At 39.7% G+C, this 20,152-nt stretch overlaps 1 protein-coding gene across 1 annotated transcript in view; it reads left to right on the top strand.

Annotated features, from left to right (window-relative positions):
• Window positions 1-12,611, top strand: part of ankef1a (ankyrin repeat and EF-hand domain containing 1a) — a 15,982-nt gene extending 3,371 nt beyond the window's left edge. The window contains exons 2-11 of the mRNA XM_007567773.2: window positions 660-867; window positions 1,332-1,493; window positions 3,578-3,777; window positions 3,875-4,024; window positions 4,405-4,528; window positions 4,833-5,655; window positions 6,806-7,032; window positions 7,272-7,393; window positions 11,934-12,089; window positions 12,219-12,611. Of these exons, the coding sequence (XP_007567835.1) occupies window positions 678-867; window positions 1,332-1,493; window positions 3,578-3,777; window positions 3,875-4,024; window positions 4,405-4,528; window positions 4,833-5,655; window positions 6,806-7,032; window positions 7,272-7,393; window positions 11,934-12,089; window positions 12,219-12,410 (2,346 nt within the window). The 5' untranslated portion in view covers window positions 660-677 and the 3' untranslated portion in view covers window positions 12,411-12,611. The remainder of the gene's footprint in view (window positions 1-659; window positions 868-1,331; window positions 1,494-3,577; window positions 3,778-3,874; window positions 4,025-4,404; window positions 4,529-4,832; window positions 5,656-6,805; window positions 7,033-7,271; window positions 7,394-11,933; window positions 12,090-12,218) is intronic.
• The last annotated feature ends 7,541 nt before the right edge of the window (window positions 12,612-20,152 follow it).

Here is a 20,152-nt window from a genome sequence, read left to right on the forward strand (position 1 = left end):
TGCTAACCAGAAACAGAAACAACAGGCAGGCAGGCCTTAGCACTGTCAATCATGCCCACTTGTGACTTAATGGGCATGATCTCTGCTATGTTGTGAATGATTGACGGTGCTAAGCCCCTCCTCCTGGCTCTGATTGGTTGTTTTTGGTCGAGCAGTGGATTTCTTTAGATGGCAACAGCAGGACTGGGAGGAGATGGAGGAGCTTGATCTTTTCACACATTATATGTCTCATATTATATACTGATGTTATGACATGGTGACAGTTTTAATAAATATGTGAAAACTTTTGTTTTTTAAATAAAAGTTACACACTGCAGCTTTAATAGTCGTTATCAGGTAACACAGAGGTAAATTCGTTGTGTGCTGACATGAAATTCTGCATTTTATTTTAAATTTTATTAGAAAAAAGAATCTTTTTAAGTATATAATAAAAAGAAATTAAAAATCTACCTTGCTGTTTAAATAAATGCTGACAGATGTGTGTTCTCTTGCATTTACAATCAGTTCTAGGAACTGATTGTAACTCCAAAACTCCAAAACTTCATAACACGGTAATGCTGCCGTGGGAAGCTTTATCAACTCATTTATGTTGAATTTCCAAACGTTTTCGTTTTTCCTCCGTCACCTCCAACTTTTTCTCTCAAACCTTTCTCCATCAGGCTCTGAGGGACGCCAGAATGAGCTGCGCGGTGGCAACGGGCCGTCTGCAGGTCCTCCAGATCTACCGCCTGCTGCAGTGGATCCACAAAGGAGAGAAGGATGAGATCCAGAAGATGGTGAAGCTTGGGGTGAAGAACCTCATCAACCTCACCGAGCCACAGGAAGGCCTGGGGGTGCTCCACCTGGCGGTTTCAGCCAACAATAGCGGTGATGAGCTTCATCTTTGCTCTGTCTGATTGTAAATTAGACGTTTCGATCAAACAAGTGCTCGAGTTGCGTTCTGCAGGTGTAACATTTGTCAACTGAAGTGACGTTTTATGGCAACAAACATCCAGGCGCAATCATGCCGCTCCATTTATATTTCTATGTAACAGGAAAGTTGTATTTATTATATAAAGGTAATTTGAGTCGATGCGTAAAACCTCAGAAACTTCACTCTAAATGATTTGTTTGGTCAGTGGTAGGGAGGAATGAGCAATGACGCGTGCTAGCTCTCAGGCAAACAGAAAATGGCAGCAGACTAGCAAAACGGTGGATTTTTTTATTTATTTATTTTGACATGCTAATCATTGGTGTGTGCAACCAGAGTTTCTGTTTCACACAGTTCTGCGGGCGAAGGGTGTCAGGTTCGACGTCCGTCTGAGCGTGTCTGTTGCTCTGTCTCCTCACAGACCTTGTTGAGTTTCTCCTCTCCCTTGGAGCACAACCCGACGTCCAAGACAAGATGGGCCGCACGCCCGCCATGCTAGCTGCCGAGCTGGGGAACGAGGACATTTTATCGCTGCTGTTCCAGAAACAGCCTGACATGAAACTAGTGGACATAAAGGGCAAAGGTGGGCAGAGAGAGAGTGAAAATAGAGTGAAATGCTCAGACGTGATTGCAGGGTTAGGAGCTCCCAGTTCTTAACTCGCACTTTGTCAAAGTGTCACGATAACAAATTTTGCTGGGCGATAAATCGCCTCGGCAATTACTGCGATAGACAGTGTTATTGTTACTTTGAGTCCATTTTCAAGGAATATATTGATAATAGTGAAATAATCCAAGTCTGCCTTCTCAAAGACTAAAAAACTTTAATTTTGTAAAGAACACTTAACACTGGAACTGGAATAACCAGGATAAAACACGACAGCCAAATACAATAAATAAAAATGGAAATAAAAACCACATACAATCAAAACTCAGAAATAAAATGGATTACGATGTCTCAAAAATAAAATATGAATCATCACAATGGAAAGTATAAAGCTCAGTTCAGTTTAACATGTGATTAAATGCATAATCCGCCAGGCTTATTGTCGTTACAGAGGCTATATATTGTTAATACACTGAAAGATAACTTTAGCTTTTTTCCCCAGGCTATTTCAATCATTTTTCCATTAAACAGTTGAGTGCAGAAGTTTACCTTTATTGTATCCTTTGTCAATTAGCATTTCACACAGAACCCAGACGCTCCTGTAGGAGCCCATCAACAAACTCCAGGATTAATTATAGATGGAAAAATTGACCATACTTCCATAACATATGTTGAAATTATTTTTTCATCACTAAATTAAGGCTGAATGTTAGAACTAAAAAAAACAAATGGTAGAATTCATTTCAGTTAGTTTGTTTTTAAGGTACAGAGCTGCTTTTAAATACGGTGGAGAGGCTTTTGATAAGCTGCGGCTCATGGCAGCCGTAGACAGTTCTATAGGCTGTCAGTGTTTTATCTATTCCAAAACCAGTTTTCCATGTGCAAATGTCTGAAATTGAAGTAAGATGGAAAAAAACCCTCTTCCATTAATATTATGATTTTGGAAATTGAAATAACTTGGGCTTGTTTATCAGATTAAAAGTACCTTTAAAGCAGGTACTAAACTGAATTTACATTAAGCCAACATGTCTGTGGTTGTTGTAGTATCCTAACCTTACACGTTGCATTTTTATAACCTGTAAACTGAAAATCATCATAATTAACAAGAAGAAAGATGTGAAAACATCACTGTGTGAAATTAATCTATGTAATGTGTTTCACTTAATGAGTTGAGTTACTGAAATACATTCATTTTTCAATGCTATTCTAAGAACACAGTACTTAAATATGTGGTTTTAGATTTATGCAACCAGTTTGAACCTGCATGGATCATAGAGGATACATAATCATTTTTAAATTTTGTAGCCAATCAGGATGCTTTTTTGCTCTTAGTAGGTTTTGTCAGGTAAACATTGTCTTACATCTCAAGAACACGTGTGTGGCTTTTGCTTAGATATCGATGAGAAAGACACAACGGAGAATCCTTCCAGATAATCTAACGCTGTTCTTGCTTTAATGCATCCAGATCAGAAAACGCCGTGAAACACGGAGGGACCAAGAGTTGGCATCAGTGTTTGGACTTTTGGGTCCAAACATTGAATTCAAGGTCGTAAAATGTTCTGTTTAGTCATGTAGCGTGTTTGTCCGGGTACGTCCGTGTGTGGCTCTGTGTGTGAGTCAGGCCTCTGTGTGTGTGTGAGTCTAATTACAGATCAAGCCCTCATGGTGACACTCTGATGTGGAACCTGCTCTGTAACCCGATAACGCCGCTCACTCCCCAGAGGCGTGTTCAGCCGAGGCGCACCGCTCTCATCCCCGGCTTCTCTTCAAGCGTTTCATTCCCCACACGTTTTCGATTATTGCATACAAATTAAAAAAAAAAAGAATCTGAATTACTTTTAATTAGCAACTGGTTATTTTTCTCCATTGGATCTGAATGTAAAAATGAAGGTACATATTTAGCGCAGGCAGCACTTGAACTACACAATGACTCAGCAGTTATGAACCGCCCAGCCAGACTCACCACCTCAGATCTAATTATTTTTGTCAAAACCCAAATGTAAATGACACCTCTCTCATTTTTAGCCTTCTTTTTATTATTCTTTATCTCATTTGTGATTCAGGCGTGCTGTTCTACTGCAGCTACCCCACCAAGCGCCACGCCCGCTGCCTAGAACTGGCGCTGAAGAACGGGGCCGATCCCAACAACATCTCTTGTAGCGGGGTTCACGTTCTTAGCATGATGTGTGAGAAAGCTAATGAGTGCACCCCCTTGTGCCTCGCCCTGCTGGATGCTGGTGCAGACCCCAACGCGGCAAATGAGGTAAAAGAAAAGAATAAGAAAACATGACAGAAACAATTTTAATGACAGAGAAAATTATGGAGAAGAAACCATCTAAAGTGTGATTTCTTCTGCCCAGACAACGGGTGTGACGGCGCTGATGGAGGCTGCCAAGACGGGCTCCCTGCCAGTTGTTCGGCAAATCCTCAGGAGAGGTGGAAACCCGAACACCCTGGACCAAAACGGCTACAACGCAGTACACTACGCCGCCCTGAGTGGCTGTTTTGAGGTGTGGTAACTAGAACTTTTTCTGTCATATGCCTTTAAGCTTTTTCACATTTTGTTGGGTTGCAACCCGAAACGCACCGATCCGATGTTAATCGGTCCAGATATTGAAAAAAACTCCCTGTAGACTCTCACACCCACTCTGCTTTTGATTATAAATAAAATCATTGTTTTTTCAGGTTAGTAGAAATCGTCCTGCAGAATCACTTTTTTCTAAAAAATAAATGATGAGAATGATAAATTGTATTTATATTTTGTCATTTTCTTAGCACTTCACTCCAATTAAACACCAGAAGCAGAATCTTACTTTAGGTAATTTAATTGTCCAAATTTAGGTTTGGACAATCTGTAACACGTAACTCTGCGACGTTTCCCATCCTTCAGGTAATCATGGTGCTGTCAGGATTTGCAGCAGATATGAGTGTGATTAACATGGACAACTGTACGCCCTTACACTACGCCGCCGCCGCAGGCAATGCCCTGTCCTGCAAGTTCCTTGCTCAGAGAGGTACGCCGTGACATCGCAAAGTGTCTTCAATTTCAACGCAATCATCCAAAGTATTTGTTCGTCTCTGGAAGAGACGTTAGGTCTCTGGACGTGTCCTCTGGAGCTTTAAGGATTTTGGTTACAGAAATGAAGAGTAGCTCTTTTGTGTGTTAGCATTGCAAGCTTATATCTCTGCTTTGATGCATGTGGAGGTAGGAAATTAAATCAAACAGAGCAATACGCAGTCCTGAATTAAATTAGGTAACGCGATCAAGTGGTTTTTTTTGTTGTTGTATTTTTTCATAGCAGTCTGCTCTGTGTTCAGGTTGTAACCCCAAAGTGAAGAACAAGGAAGGTTTGCTGGCACGTCAGATTGCCAAAGACTTCGGACTCAAGGCAGCGATCAAGGAGCTGAAGAAAGCAGAGAGGGCATTTGGGAAAAGCAAAAAATCCACTGGTGGCGGCATGATGTCAGATCTCTGGGCCCTGACCCTTCACGATTGGTCAAACGAGTACCAGGCTGAATTAGTGGAAGCCTTTAGGGACCAATTTGGCAATGCTGACTTAGACACCTTCATGTCCGTGTTAGAGAACCTGGGTGCTCCGGTTGAACCAGACCAACTCGAGATGGTCTTCTCAGCACACAACAAGAAGGGAGAGGGCCTGATCAACGTGAATGACTTTGTCAAAGGCACCAAGTACATCAAGAAAGTCTTCCGTCTCACTGGGTACACAACTCAGAAGAAAAAGAAAGAAAAGGGGGCTAAGAAGAAGAAGAAGAAAGGCCCGTTTGTCCTCCCCATACCCATTTGCACCCTCGTGCCGGAGCTCAAGCCCCGACGGCCCGACGGCGGCCCGCCTCACTTCATGATTGAGAAGTACCACAACTTGACAGACGTTCGCCGCTTTGACAACGAGCACCCGCCGCTTCATCCCATAGTCAACGACTCGTGGTGGTACATAGAGAAGCCAAACAAAGTTTACATCAACATCAACTACTGTGTGAGGAACGGAGATTTGGAGTCTCTGGACCTCGCCTTCAACGACGGAGTACCTGTGGACGCTCAGGATGAATTTTACAAGACCCCGCTGATGGAGGCATGCATCAGCGGCAACTACGAGTTGGTCCAGTACCTTCTAGAAAAGGGGTGAGTAGCCACACCTGACATCCAGATGTTTCTGGTCCAGGCTTGTCAGTGTTGAGACACACCCCTAAACACTTGGTCTGTTGCACAAAACCCCAAGAAAATATGTTGTATGTGCAAATACTGTTAAAAAGCTCTGTATTTGGTTTTCACTGGTAATTCCTATTAATAGTTACAAGAGCCTTAAAAAGGGTGAAGTCAAGTCAAGTTTATTTGCATGTCACATTCCAGGAACAAGGTAGCTCAAAGTGCTTTAAGTCATAAAGGCATCATACAAAATGCATTAAACATTACATTTTATCAAATGCCATCAACAAAATTGTCAAGCAAATATACATCAAATATGTTGATCAATGTTCCAGTTACTACTAATCAAAGTCAATTCTAAACAGGTGGGTTTTAAGTCTTGACTTAAAGCTGCAGTGTGTGACTTTGACAAAAATGTGGGGGTTTTTGTTGTTTTTGTTTTTTTTCAGATTTGTTAAAACTGTCACTATGATGGAAAAACATCTTAGCATTTCAATTAAAATGTATCCCCGTCATTGGTGGCCATGGTAACTAGCCTTAGCATTCATGCCAGGCTATGTTATGATAAACCTGTTATGGAGTAGCAGAGAGCAAGGGGTAGGGTGTTAGTGGCACGTACACAAGAGTGATTGATAGCGATAAGACCCTCCCCTTGGCTCTGATTGGCTGTTTCTGACTGGGCGGTGTATTTCTGCAGTTGCTAGTGTGGGAAGGCAGAGGATCTTAGTTTTTTTCACATCTGTCTCGATACGGTACTGCGACAACATAATGATAATTTTAGTAAATGTGAAAAAAACATATTTTAAAAAAATAAAAGTTACATACTGCAGCTGTAAAGCAACTCAGTGTTTCAGCATCTTTGCAGTTTTCTGGACGTTTAGTCCAGATTAGTGCTGCATAGAACCTGAATGCTGCTTCTCTATGTTTCTGGTTCTGGTTCTGCTCTCCATCCCCAGAACCAGAACCAGAATGCCTGAGAGGTCTGGAAGGTTTGATACAACAGCAGATCTTTAATGTATTTTGAAGTGAAGAACTAACAGAAAGTAACGTTCAATCTTCCGTGCAGCGTAGAATCAATAAGTAATGAGGTCTCACTGAACACGAACTCCCACCTCGCATCCGACAGGGCTGAAGTGAACATGTGTGACCAGTTCTTCTGGACGCCCCTCCACCACGCGGCCAACGGGGGGTACTTGGAAATTGTGGAGCTTTTGGTGAATCCCGGGGCCGACGTCAACGCAAAGGCCCTCAACGACGGCACGCCACTCATGAGAGCCATCGAGAGCTCCAGCTTCTCATGTGTGGAATTCCTCATCAACTCTGGGGCCAAAGTCTATTCAGAGACCAAGAAAGGTACGATGCAGTCTGAACATTAAAAATGTTTTTTATTTTTATTTTAAACTTCGGTTTGAATTTACGCTGTTGTACATTGATACAGATCTTATCACTGCATATCATCATTTTAAACACGAGTAAAAACAACAGTAGAAATAAGAAAGAAATCTATTTGTCATTAATTACTGTTCAGAAGCACAAAAGAAAAATGAAAACAACCGTAATTCATTCATCTCGGCCTTGTGTTTTTCCTCCAGGAGTAACCTGCCTTGATATGGCCAGACACTTTGGAGAAACCAGCATAGAGAGCCTGGTTCAGGAAAAGGTGAACGCGCTGCCAGACCCCAAAAAAGCAAAACCTAAACCTGGTAAAAAGAAGGTACCCACGTAGCCCTGCCGTTTGACCGCGGTTTACATTAAAAACGTTCTGCATGGAACTTTTGATGTGTCACACTGACGTTTTGTGTGTGTTCGTTGGTGAAAGGTTTCCTAGCAGAAAGCAGTTTCCTTACAACAGTTGAAACGATGCAGTCAAGTCAAACGTCACGCTGTGCACCGATCCAGTTTGGTTTATTTTTTTCATTTCCAATACCGGAAGCGAGGTTCAGTATCAGTGTATTTTGATCTGATACATCTCAGAGGATGTCAGAGGAAAACACGCACCAGATAACCATAAAACTGACCGAATTGAAATCACGAAAATAAATTTGCTGAATGGAAACACATCAATTTAAAAAAAAAAAAAAAAACTTTTTCGATAACAGGTTTTTGTGTTAGGATGAGGTGGTTTGTGTTTCGCAAGACTGCAGTGGAAACACTTTTTTGCATCACACAAAAAAGCCGTCGATCACTCGTGATCGACGGCTGGACGGTAACTACTGGCTGAAATGTCAAAGTCGACGACAGGAAATGGTAGGAGGATGGTGGTTTGTTTTTGTTGTTTTTGGACGATGTGCAGCCGGCTCCACCACAGCGCTTACAGCGTCGCACTGTTCATGAAAAGTTGTGTGTAATTCCAACATGTTGAATCTATAACTCTTCTGTAAAATGGCTGACTACAATTTCCCCAAAACGCAGCATATGTAGCCGCTCCCAAGAATATGAGGCTTGTTGCTCCAACGCTGGAATAAGACGCCTAAGTCTCCTCTGATTGGTTGATAGATGATGTTTACATCCATCTCTATCATGATTTTTATTGACTGAACAAGCTTATTCACATGTGACTTTAATTTAATTTCTTATTTAACGGAAACACCGCAAGTGTTTTTTTGACATTAACAGAATTTCGACAAAAGTGTGCACACATTTGCTAATGGAAACTCATCTACAGATACAACAATCCCAAAATCGGTCAGTCTCTCATTTCACTACATTTGTTTCTCAGCAACAAAAAAAAGTTCTTGTTGTCATTGCTGAGAATAGACTAAAACTATTTACTAAAAATAGAAAAAATTCTGCCAAAAATGTACAGAAACTGTACACCTTTCTTTTATTAAGGCCAACATTGGAGACCTCTTCCCCCCTTTTTTTACTTTGTTACATTTTTTTTGTTGTAAATTACTTTGTTGTAAAAAAAAAAAGTAAACTACAGATTATGGAAAGGGGATTTTTAATATATTTTTTTTATTCACGTGGCTAGCACTGGTAGCAGTTGGTGCAATAAAGGAGGAAAACTCTTCGGTGAAGTGTCAAAAGTTTAAAACTCCAGAAAAAGCCTTGGAAATGTAAAAATATTGGACAGAGAGGAATGTCCGTCGTCTGTTTCTCATCACGGTGTAATTGTAGCTCTCAGCCAGTTAGCATGATCTGCCGTCTGCTTATCAACACTTCAATCACGTAGATGTACAATCATGTAGAACTCGATCTTTAAAAATATACACCTGCATGCATTTCTTCCAGTAGGGATTTCATGTTATGTTTTTAGAGTCGTTTCTGCTAAGTGGACTTGCATGTTCAGCAAATGTTCCACACTATAAAGTTTCTAAGGTTACTCCTTCATGGTTGTTACTGATACTGACACCATTTTGAAATATTTTTTTAATTCAAAACAAACTGATTTATTCATGAAGGATTAGATTTAAACTGTCTCTAAGGAGAAAAAAGGACATATAACTGGATCTCAGTAAATTATGCAGTAATTCAGCATAAATGAGAAACTCATGTAGAGTCATTTCACACAGAGTTTTATATTTGATGCTTTTGTCTGACGCTTCTGGACTGCAGCTGGATGAATCTCAGACTCCAGCCTCTGTCCACTTTGGGAATCTCCTCCAAACTCTTGAATTGTCTTTGCTTTTCAACGCCCAGAACGCTGAGGTTGCCTCTGATGCTTGTGCAACTTTTCCTGTGACACATTTTCCTCCGACTCAACCTTCCATCACCACACTTACGGTGTTTTCACACCTGATTGTTTGGTAGACTCGTTTCGATTGAGGACCAAAGTTGCAACATTTGTTACATTTTCAGCTGGTGCGCTTCACTTTCACACTGTGTCAAATGAACCAAACCCTTTGAAAAACCTGTCCACCTTCTTGCCTGTCGGGGGCGCTGCACCAAAATCCACTGGAGGAAAACAACGTGAAAACCTCTAAAGAAAACACTGAGCGCAACTTCCTTCTTCACAAAATGAGAACCCAGACAGATTTAGCGGTCGTAGGATTTCTCTTTTGTCTTTGGCAAAAGACCACAATATATTTCTTCTGCTAGCGCTAAACACACGTTTGTTTTGGATGTATTTACCCAGAATGCCCTGCGCTACTGTCCACTTCCTACATGTGGAGTGATCTCCGGTCCACTTGGCCTTCCTGTATGCATTCGAACCAAGACCAGGGTTTTAGGTGGACTAGAGTTCGCTTTTTTGGTCGGCTTCAGTATGGTTACATCACTTTTCTGGTTACTGAATCTATTAAAAGTTTCTCTTTTTGTTATCAGTCATTGAAATGAGTATTTATTTGTAAAATACTCTTAATTTAATGATGTGCACCGTCTACGGATCGTGGTAGCTACTCCAAACCTGCATCCTGCATTTCATTTCCTCATAGAGTTGAACGCCACGCTGACTGTTAGAAAATCAGAGCCCCAGTGAACGGCGAGCGGCTCTTACAGGTGATTTACTCTGGAGCAGACGAGTAGCTGACACAGGGACCCAGTGAAGACGATGCAAATCACCTGAGGCCAGGCCTAGCTAATACACGGCTGCAGATAAACAGCCTTCAGCTCGGCGAAGAGGAAGAGGGTGAGAGGAGGTTGGGCATCTGTTAATTCTCTTCATCTTCAGGCAAGAAAAGTTGGGTTTAGTACTGCCCTTCAGGAATTATTTGTGTGAACAGAAATTGATATCACTAATCACAACCTCATTGCGTTCTCATGTATGTGGCTCTCAGAGGCGAAGATGCTAAAAACAAGAGGACTGTAGCTTCTCGGGTAATCCCGTAGCGTTTCTGTAACTCGAACTGACCTGAGTTTAAACTTGAAGCATGTGAGTCAGACTGACGCACAAAGCCTTGTTATGATTTCAGCAGGCTAAAAAGTGCTGACTCTGCACTTACTATGTTCAAGATCTTTGGTCTGAACGCTAACGTTACAGCAGTGGAAATGGAATATAATCAGTTCAAGGTTGAGCATGAATACACTGCTCTCCGTCTGAAAGCTCAGTTTCTCCAGGGGAAGTCATTGGTTTATATTATTATGGTATCATTTTAGTGTCAGATTTTACTCACTGGTCTGTTTTTAAAGCATGTTTTGCTGTTTCATTTTTATTTTCTGTTTTGACTTTTGATGTTTTTGGGTTTGTTTGTTTTTTTAAAAAACTTTTCAAAGGTTTTTGTCACTCATGATCCATTTTCTCAGACATCTATCAGCACCTTTGTGTTGTGTAAATATTACTAGTGGTGGGCAATATGGACTTAGTTTTATCTGGATGTTTTGTGATAATAATGTGATAACTGAAAAAGTGACGATAAGAAGTATTTATTACTTCTTTTTTAGGTAACCGCAATTGTGGAAATTGTGTCACAGCAATTATAGCCCCACAAACACAAATGCTGCTCTTGAAAAACATAACATTTGTAAGATGATTCTCTAGGAAATGAGAGATAAAGAAATCTGATTTATATTTCTAAAATTGACACAGTAACTGAATTTAGTCATATTTTCCAATTTATTGCTACACAGTTATTGCACAATTTAGAAAAATTGTAAAGTTAACAATCCAGACAATAGACAGCTTTAGTGGGTTTTAAACAATAATTGGAATTTATTGTGACAAGGATAAACCAAAAATCTTATCATGATAAGTAATTTATCTCAATAAATGATCAGTGATACGATAAATGCCCACCTCTAAATATTACCAAAGATTTTTTTTCCCCCTTTTCTATTTTATCTAGTCAACTTTCTTAAATCACATTTTGTTCTGCAAAATGCAAACGTCTTGTGTGTCTGGTCTGGTCTTCAGTACCTTTGAAAAGTATTCACTCCTTTGGATGTTTTACCCTTGGATTGCTTTTCCAAATTAATCCTGGTCAACAACATTTGGCTTTTCTAATTATAATATTTTCTTTTTAAAGAAATATTTTTAATGTCAAAGTGAAAACTTTTGTACAAAAGATGACAACTAAATAAAAATATGTAACAAAATATAAGTGATTCCACAAATATACACCCATTTAAAGTCACTGACCTAATTCAACAAATGTCCCTCCAATTGGTGCCAGTAGTCTAACAATTTTGCCAAAAAGCAAAATTTTGTTGATGAATAGTGATTTGTAAAAACAGTTTTAAAAAAGGGTAAAACATCAAATGGAGTAAATACTTTTTTCATAGCTACTATAAATATCTGTTTAATTTTTGATATTTCTGCTCCATTGACCACGTTCCCCTTGCTGCTCTTTACGTCAGTTCTTGGTGATTGCCTTTAGGTGGCTATTGGAAGGGGTGCTGTGCATAGCAAGACGATGACTGGGACATCAGGGAGGACGCCCACACAGATGAACTCCAAAAGCATCATCCTCCATAACACCAGGATCACCACAGGAAAAACTAACACAGAGGATATTAGCTTTGTGCCAAAAACCGTACGTTTGGTTACGCTGACGCCTAACAACCTTCTATATAAAAGCTAAATATTGACTACATTTGACTTCTATTATTCCTTGTTAACTTCAACTCCGATTGTTTTTTTTTTGTTTGTTTGTTTGTTTCAGGTTTGGGGTGAACTGCCCACCACCAGCCAGCTGATGTCAAACATAGCGAGACGAAAGGGTCGCATAACCCTGGAGGTGGACTTCGACGACTTGTTGATCCCTTTCAGCCAGCGCTTCCAGAGAAGGATCCTGGAGATAACCAAGCCAAAGACCAAACTGGAGGAAAGCCAGAGACAGAGACAAGTTTCCTAATTATGTTACTCTGCTTATGTTGTCATCATCGTTTCCTTTTTATTATTATTTTTTTTGATGGCTAATATGAAAAACGACTTTCAGCACATGTCCATCCCTGGGGCTGTGTGATTTTGATCTACAACTGAATTAAATATAAAGCCATGCAGATAATGAGAATGTGAGTAATCAAGTGAAAATAAAAGATTCTTTCCTCTTATGGTTCTGTGTCTAAAACGAAGGAACTGTTTGTCTTTTTTCGCTAATTAATTTTGCTTGGTAAATGTCCACACCTCCGAGCTCCTGTCTTCACTACGTATAGTGGTGGACTTAATTAAAGTGGTACGATGACATACTAGGGTTCTTGTAAATAGGAAAAAAATGAGTAATTTTCCACCAAATGGCTCTAATTTTATATAAAAAAACAAGGATATTTCTGAGGTCTAAAAGTTGAACATTAGCTAGAAAAACTTCACAATTTCAGAAAGTTTCTTGAAAAAACAAGAAAATTTAAGCGTTGCAAAAGTCAAACATTTTCTACCTTTGAAACTCGAAAATGTCCATGTTTTTCTAAAAAAAACTAATTTCAGAGATTATTCTCAGAACTTTTTTTTGTTTTGTTTTGTTTTGTTTTGTTTTTTGCCGGAAATAAACTCTATCAATGGCCTGCATACCCTGTCGTAAAGTTAATTCCTGATGGAGTTTAAATCTTTATTATTATTATTTATTTATTTTTCAGAGATACAGATTCGTCTCATACATAAGCCGCCGCAGTTTATGATGCTTTTCTTCCTGAAGTTTCATATGTTAACCAGTAGGTGGTGCTGTTTGTCAAATCTAGCCGCATAAGCTTTTGGTTTTTTATTAAGGCTGGTAATTCAAAAAAAAAAGAAAGAAAGAAAAGAAAAGAGGAAAGAACTTGGAGGGAGCTCTCTCTTGTAGCACAGGAAGAGATCAAAATGGCAGCCACGAGTTTTAGCTGCTCTCACATGCATCACTCTGATGGCTGTAAGATAAAAAAATAAATAGAAATCTACAGCATAACCATGAGATCTACCTTTAAGATGTGAGAGAATGCAGCTCCACTCTTTTTGCGTCATGTTTGCCTCAGGTTACATTTTATTAAATAAATAATCTCAGAAAATATTCCCATTTCCTGCAACAGCACACTGATGCACACTCATCATCAGCAGCAGCAACACCGTCGTCAAATAAAATTAGTTAGCAGTGTCTTCAAGGTCCACAGGGACACGGTTATATAACCAAAAAAAAAAAAACACTGGCAGAGGAGAGAGGCAGCTTTGAGGTCTGAAATGTATGCTGAGAATTGTTCAAATATACATAAAAAGGATGTGGAGAGAGAGAGAGAGAGAGAGAGAGATGTAACAGAGGAACCTGAAAGCCCAGCAGGGCCGTTCACGATGCGAGCGAGACGGGGGTGGAGGGGTGATGGCGAGGGAGCAGGATGGAGGAATGAGAGGCGGGGAGTGAGAAGATGAGGGCTTTTCTGGTACGATCAGTGGCCACACAGGTCAGAGGGAGTAAACAAGGATGGCTGCCGGCTCCGGCTGTGACGCAGTGAGTCCGTCAGGGCGTGGGCTCAGGCTTATATGGTCATGCAGTATCTGGGCACGGCGGTCTGCTGGGTGTGTTGCTGTTGGAGCTCACGCCACAAAGAGATGTGGGTCAGTTCACAAAAACGAAAAATATGGATCATTGTCAACAAAAATACCCTCAAATAGTAAATCCTGAGTGGTATTTTTAAATGTTTGTGTATTTAGTGTGATTGTCGAGGCTCGTGGGACTGAATTTATGAATGAAATGGAATATGTATCGACTTATTGAGGATAGCTATAGCTATATTTTTATTTTTACTGTTTTAGAGTTTTTTGTTTTTCCCCTCCCCTGTCAGTCTGAGCTCCTATCGATGTGTGCTGCAGCCAGCAGCACTGCGGTCTCCGCGCTTTGGCCCCGCACCGCTTACTCAGCACTTCTCACCCTCCGCCTCCCAAAAGCAGCACCCCCACTCAGGCGCACCGTATCCCCGGCTGCCGCCCCGAACCTCCTCGGTAATATTCCCCGTTTACTGCCGGTTACGTAAAGCTCACTCAAACCCAGACACAGATGTGCTCACACATGCATGTAATCTAATAAACCAAAAAAAAACATCCTTAAGCCATAAAGTGTTCACACACAAATTCTGCATGTCACATGCAGATAGACAGAAAAATCCACAATAATAAACAAGCCGAGAAATGTATTTACACCTCGAGAGCTTTATTGGATTTTTTTTCCACAATACAACCAGAAATTTATGTGGGTTTTATTGGGACTGAGCTATCTGAGAGATCAATACGGAGGAGTGAATAATTGTGTAGTGAAAGAGAGAAGATGCTTTTAAATTTTTACTAAATATGCAGCACATTTGTATTCAGGCCTGCTTGGTCATGTTCTGTAGAAAAATGTAGTTGTCAGACCGAACTGAATTATTCCAGAGGATGTTTCTACTCTGTAGAGAGCGACTATTTTCTTCTTCGTTTATTTATTTATTTATTTATTTATTTATGCAAAATAGGATGTCTGGTGATGTTTTTTTAAGTCCTGTCATAATCCACAACTAGATTTAGGTATGGGCTTTGACTGAGCCATTATAAAACATTACTATTAGTGCACCAATTGCTGTTTTCCAGCCGATCACCGATGTTTAAAAAAGTTGTACACACAGATTCTGATTTTGGCCAATTGTTTTTTTGTGTGTGTGTTTGTTTTATTTTTGTTTGTTTTTTTATGTCTGAAAAGTCACCACTGGTGTCTATTGTTAAACTGCACATGTGCAGACATGATGTGGTGGGCAGAGTTTTCAGAAATGTTTGGGGGGTTTTCTAGAAAGTTTTCTAGTTTAATCTAAAAATATCTGATTTTTTTTTTCTGGCATTTTTTCAAGTTTTTGGAGTTCAGAAATGTCCTTGTTTTTTTCTGAGATTACTCTTAAAATTTCTGAGCATTCAGTGGAAAGCTACTCCTGTTTTTTCCTACCTACAATGGTAGTTCATCCTGACTTTTTAAAGCATAGTTTTTTAAATTGCAGGATTAAAGTAACTTAACCCTCAGTTGCACTACCGAAACTCTGTTCCTAACATAAAGCACCTTGCAGAGATGGAGTCGGTGCATGGAGTGGATGACTGTAAACACAGTGGCACTGTGCGGTAAAGCTGTGCAGAGCTTAACAATGGTGGCACTGTCCTGATGCTACTGTACCATGCATTATTGATGAAGCAGGCTGCTTTAACTCTGCTCCCAATGATGCATGTGACTGCAGGAAGATACATGCGCACCAATGTTCCCCATACTGCTCATACAACACACCTGAACGAGTGAAACTCTTCATAACCTGTGTGTGTGTGTGTGTGTGTGTGTGTGTGTGTGCGTTTGTTTGTAATACCTTGTGGGGACGATTTCCTGACATATACTATGTTGTGGGGACCAATTGCTCCTTGTGGGGACCGGAGCCTGGTACCCACAAGGGGAAACCCTGTTTTTGGGTCAGGGGTCAGAGTTAGGACTAAGGTATGAATTGAATTTTGGTTAGGGTTAGGCTTAGGAAAAGGGTAAAGGTAAGGTTTAGGCTGTAGAAATGAATGGAAGTCAATGGAAAGTCCCCACAAAGATAGCAACACAAACGTGTGTGTGTGTGTGTGTGTGTGTGTCGGAGTGAAGAGCAGTTTCCATAGATCCTTTTATCTTTCTGAGCCGTTGGTTCTAATTTGCTGCAGGCCTGGAATGTTTAATATAAAGATATTGATTAGAATTTCATGCTGAGGCCGATAACGCTGGGCAGCAAACACAGCAGCCTGGGAAAGAAACCAGAAGCCAACAGGATTATTATCAAACAGGATGGATTACAGCTGCAGGTTTCTCCTGGTTTTCTCTGCTTAGCAGGTTGCTAACTGTAACTGTTAATGTGTTTTTTTTTCTTTTTTGCACTGTTGTAAGTTGATATTGTTTGTTTGTTTGTTTGTTTGTTTGTTTGTTTATTTGTTTGTTTGTTTGTTTGTTTGTTTTTTAGAATGCAATTAAAGGAAATTGCCACTGTTTTCATTTGAAGGTTCAGGTACCATTGCTTTTTTGTTCCACTCACATGTTTAAGATTGTCAAACTAATTTAATATTCAGGATCGCTTCAGTAAAGAGAAAGCATAATCCAAATGGAACCAGAGTAAAGAAAGTAAACCTGCTAAACCTGCTGACTGTTTCCAATATGAATGTTTTCCCTGTAGAGGAATTCTGGCCCATTCTTCTTCCCACTCTTCTTAACACAGTTGTTTTAACTCAGCAACATTGGAGAAAGTTGAAGCAGGAATAATCTGTTTTAGGTCATACTACAGCAACTCAAAGAGATTAAAGTCCAGACTTTGACTAGTCTGCCTCAAAAATCAAGTCCATTTCACATTTTCAGTGTTGAGAAGGTGTATGGGGCAAAATTGGTGCAATAGAGTTTATTGAAAAGAAAAGAAAAATTAAACTGAAAAAAAAAACTCAAGAAAAAAATTGAAACTGAAAATATAGATTTGAATCTGAAAAAAATCTATATCTGAAACTACTTTTCAGATTCAAGTTATTTTTTCAGTTTCAAACTTTTGTCAGTTTATAAATATTTTTTTAGTTTCAAAACTTATTTTTTAGTTTCTTTCCTTTCTTTTTTTATTCTTTTTTCTTTTTAAAGCAAACTTTATAGCCCCAATTTAGCTCCATAGAGAAATGCGGATAGCGCCGTCTTACTCGGATTCCAGCTTCTTTAAAACTAATTTTGTGATTTATGAAACTTTACTCGACTTCTACAGTAAATTAAAAATAAAAACTGGGGTTCATCATTTTTCCAGAAAGTAGAGCTAAAAGTAGAGCTATGAACTAAACACCATCATCTTATATTCATCTTGTCTCATGAGGTAAATGTATTACTGCACCCCTAGTGGCTAAATTGATGAACATGTCACTCTTTTCTTTCCTTATACTTATTTGGGGAGATTTATTCAGCTATAAAATGCTTAGTCAGCAACATCATGAAGTGGGGGATATCAAAATATTTTTTTAAGAAATGTTTTCCCTATCAAGGAAGCAAAACATGACATTATCTGGGAAAAGATGCTGCTTTGACACAGATTAATACGGTGGCCGACAGGTGCAAATGCGCAGCAACAGAGAAAAGATGCAAACAAAAAAAGAGACGCAAACAAATGAAATGCTTGCGCAGCAAACAAGACGAGATGACACAAACAAAAGGCAAATAAAATGCAGCAAACAAAAAAAGAGACGCAAACAAAAGTCCCTCCTGCTTTACTCGACCAAAACAGCAGAATTTGCCTCAGCACTGCGGAATATTGTTGATCAGATTGACGGACTATTGACGTGAGGGCTCGACAGACAACTTTTCGCAAGTTAGATGGACATAATATTGTGTATATATTACTTTACTGTATTTATGTCCACCGGCGAAATAACAGCTAATGCTAGCTTCCAATATGAATGTTTTCATATTGGAAGCCCCCGCTAACCGAGATTATCTTAAAAAGTTTATTCTCTAACATTTACTTAGATTATCTGATACAAGAGGCTACTATAGAAATGAAACAATACAATATATATTACAAAAATCATAATATTACATGTTATAACATTCACCAGCAAAGTTTACACAGATGGCAATGGCTATTATTTATTTATTTCACTCTGTCAAAGTAAGATACATCCCAAATCTCCCGTTTTTGTTTTGAAGGTTTCCCTAAGACACGATGTGAGGAAGAAGGGAGAAATGGCTTTAAGGAGAGACAGATTCACTGCACAGCACGGATGAATTTCGCATCGGATTTTGGACCCAATCACTCTTAAACTGGAACTCGTCGGCTGGAAAACATGAAAAAACCTACGTGTGCGTGTGTGTGTGCTAAACATGTATAGCCTAATGTTATTCAGTATGAATCATTATTTATTTATGTTTATATTTATATAAATATGTATAGATAAGACGAGAGCGGTCCATTAGGCGTCTGTCCTTTTATTATGTCTATGTGAGAAACGGCCCGATCTACGGAAGACGGGTCCTTTGAAGGCCACGAATATGGACTACCAGAAGAGAGAAGCTGTAGCCTTCGGCTAGCTGCCTAGCCTCCATCTCGGCGTTATGTTGCTTAGCAACCGTGACAACGTGAAGCACAGAGCGCCGAAGGAAAAAACGGACTCGAAGTTTGTTTTTTTACTCTTTATTTCTGTATTATTCTTCACCTTTTGTAATAAAGGCTGTTCCATAGTAAAAAAGAAATCTGTCTGATTCTAAAATGTTTAAACATGTATAAACATGTATAGCAAGGGATGTACGCAAATAATTCATTTTCAAATACTCTCCAGGAAGTAAGACATTATTACAATTAAATAAAACTATTATGTCTGAAGGCTTAACTTTACTCAGTGAAACCCATTTGCTCAGGAAAAAATTACTTTAGTTAACCAAAAATATTTACAGCTATTACCAGATTTAATATCTGTGTTTCACCTCCACTCATAGGGGAAAACTAGCAGGAGTTTTTAAAACGACTTGCCGGGAGACATGGGTTCTTCTCTCTCGGTGTACCGAACATGGAGCACCCGGCCAGCTGACAGCAGGCGAGGGGAGCTGGCTGTTAATGCAGCGGGAGCAGACATCTCCGAAAACGTCGGAGCAATTGTAATTAAGTGATTTACTGTTGAACTGAGCAGATATTTCAGATCTATACATCTACATTCTCGCCTAAAAACTTTGTAAAAAATCATTTTGTGTAATTTTAAGTGTAACACGGCACAAATAATTTTGCCGCCATTGCTGCTTTTCTGAACACCCGTTTTAAAGGATGCAGACCCTAAATTTGGACACACCTGTTTTTGTTCGACTCCCTCTAGTGGTCTGGAGCACTTCCGTTTTCAGCACTTTTTGTTTGCATCTTTTCTATTGTTTGCTGCATTTTATTTGCTTTTTGTTTGCATCTCTTTTTTTGCTTGCTTTTTGTTTGCGTCTCTTTTTGTTTGGTGCATTTTATTTGCTTTTTGTTTGCGTCTCTTCTTTGTTTGCTGCATTTGCTTTTTGTTTGCGTTTCTTTTTTTTTGTTTGCTGCATTTTATTTGCTTTTTGTTTGCGTCTCTTTTTTGTTTGCGGCATTTCATTTGTTTGCATCTCTCTTTTTTGTTTGCATGTTTTCTCTGTTGCTGCGCATTTGCACCTGTCGGCCACCGTAGATTGAAGGTTTTTAGTTATTCGTTGCTTCAAATTATTATTTCCCTCACAGCTCTGCGTTTCTCTCTTATTGTGACGGATTTGTCCCACTTCATGGTGAGGATGCATCATCCAGGGCCGCAGCGTTCTGTGGCTGGGAGGGACACAAGATGCTACGGGAGAAAACAAACAGCCAGACTGAAGCGTCGCTGAATATTCATGAACTCCTGATGCTATCATGTGCTGGAAAGAGAGACTGCAGGGTGAAGATGGGCCAACAAACGTAGGCGACGGTTCTGTTCTCTAACAGCTTGTGGATGATAAACATGGAAGGAGAGTCCACAAATACTAATAGAGGGAGAGTCCACATACACTGAACTCATTTTGTCTGACAAAAGGGTGAAAAGCAGAGCCGATCACGTTGGGGAGATAGATAGATGTAGGATGTGTGTAATTCCCTCTGCAGAGGCCAAAACGGAGGGGATTTTCATTGCGAGAGTTTTGTAATGCTGCTGCTGCTGCTG

The sequence above is a fragment of the Poecilia formosa genome, unplaced genomic scaffold (assembly GCF_000485575.1).
Source record: "Poecilia formosa unplaced genomic scaffold, Poecilia_formosa-5.1.2 Scaffold213, whole genome shotgun sequence".
NCBI lineage: Eukaryota > Metazoa > Chordata > Actinopteri > Cyprinodontiformes > Poeciliidae > Poecilia > Poecilia formosa.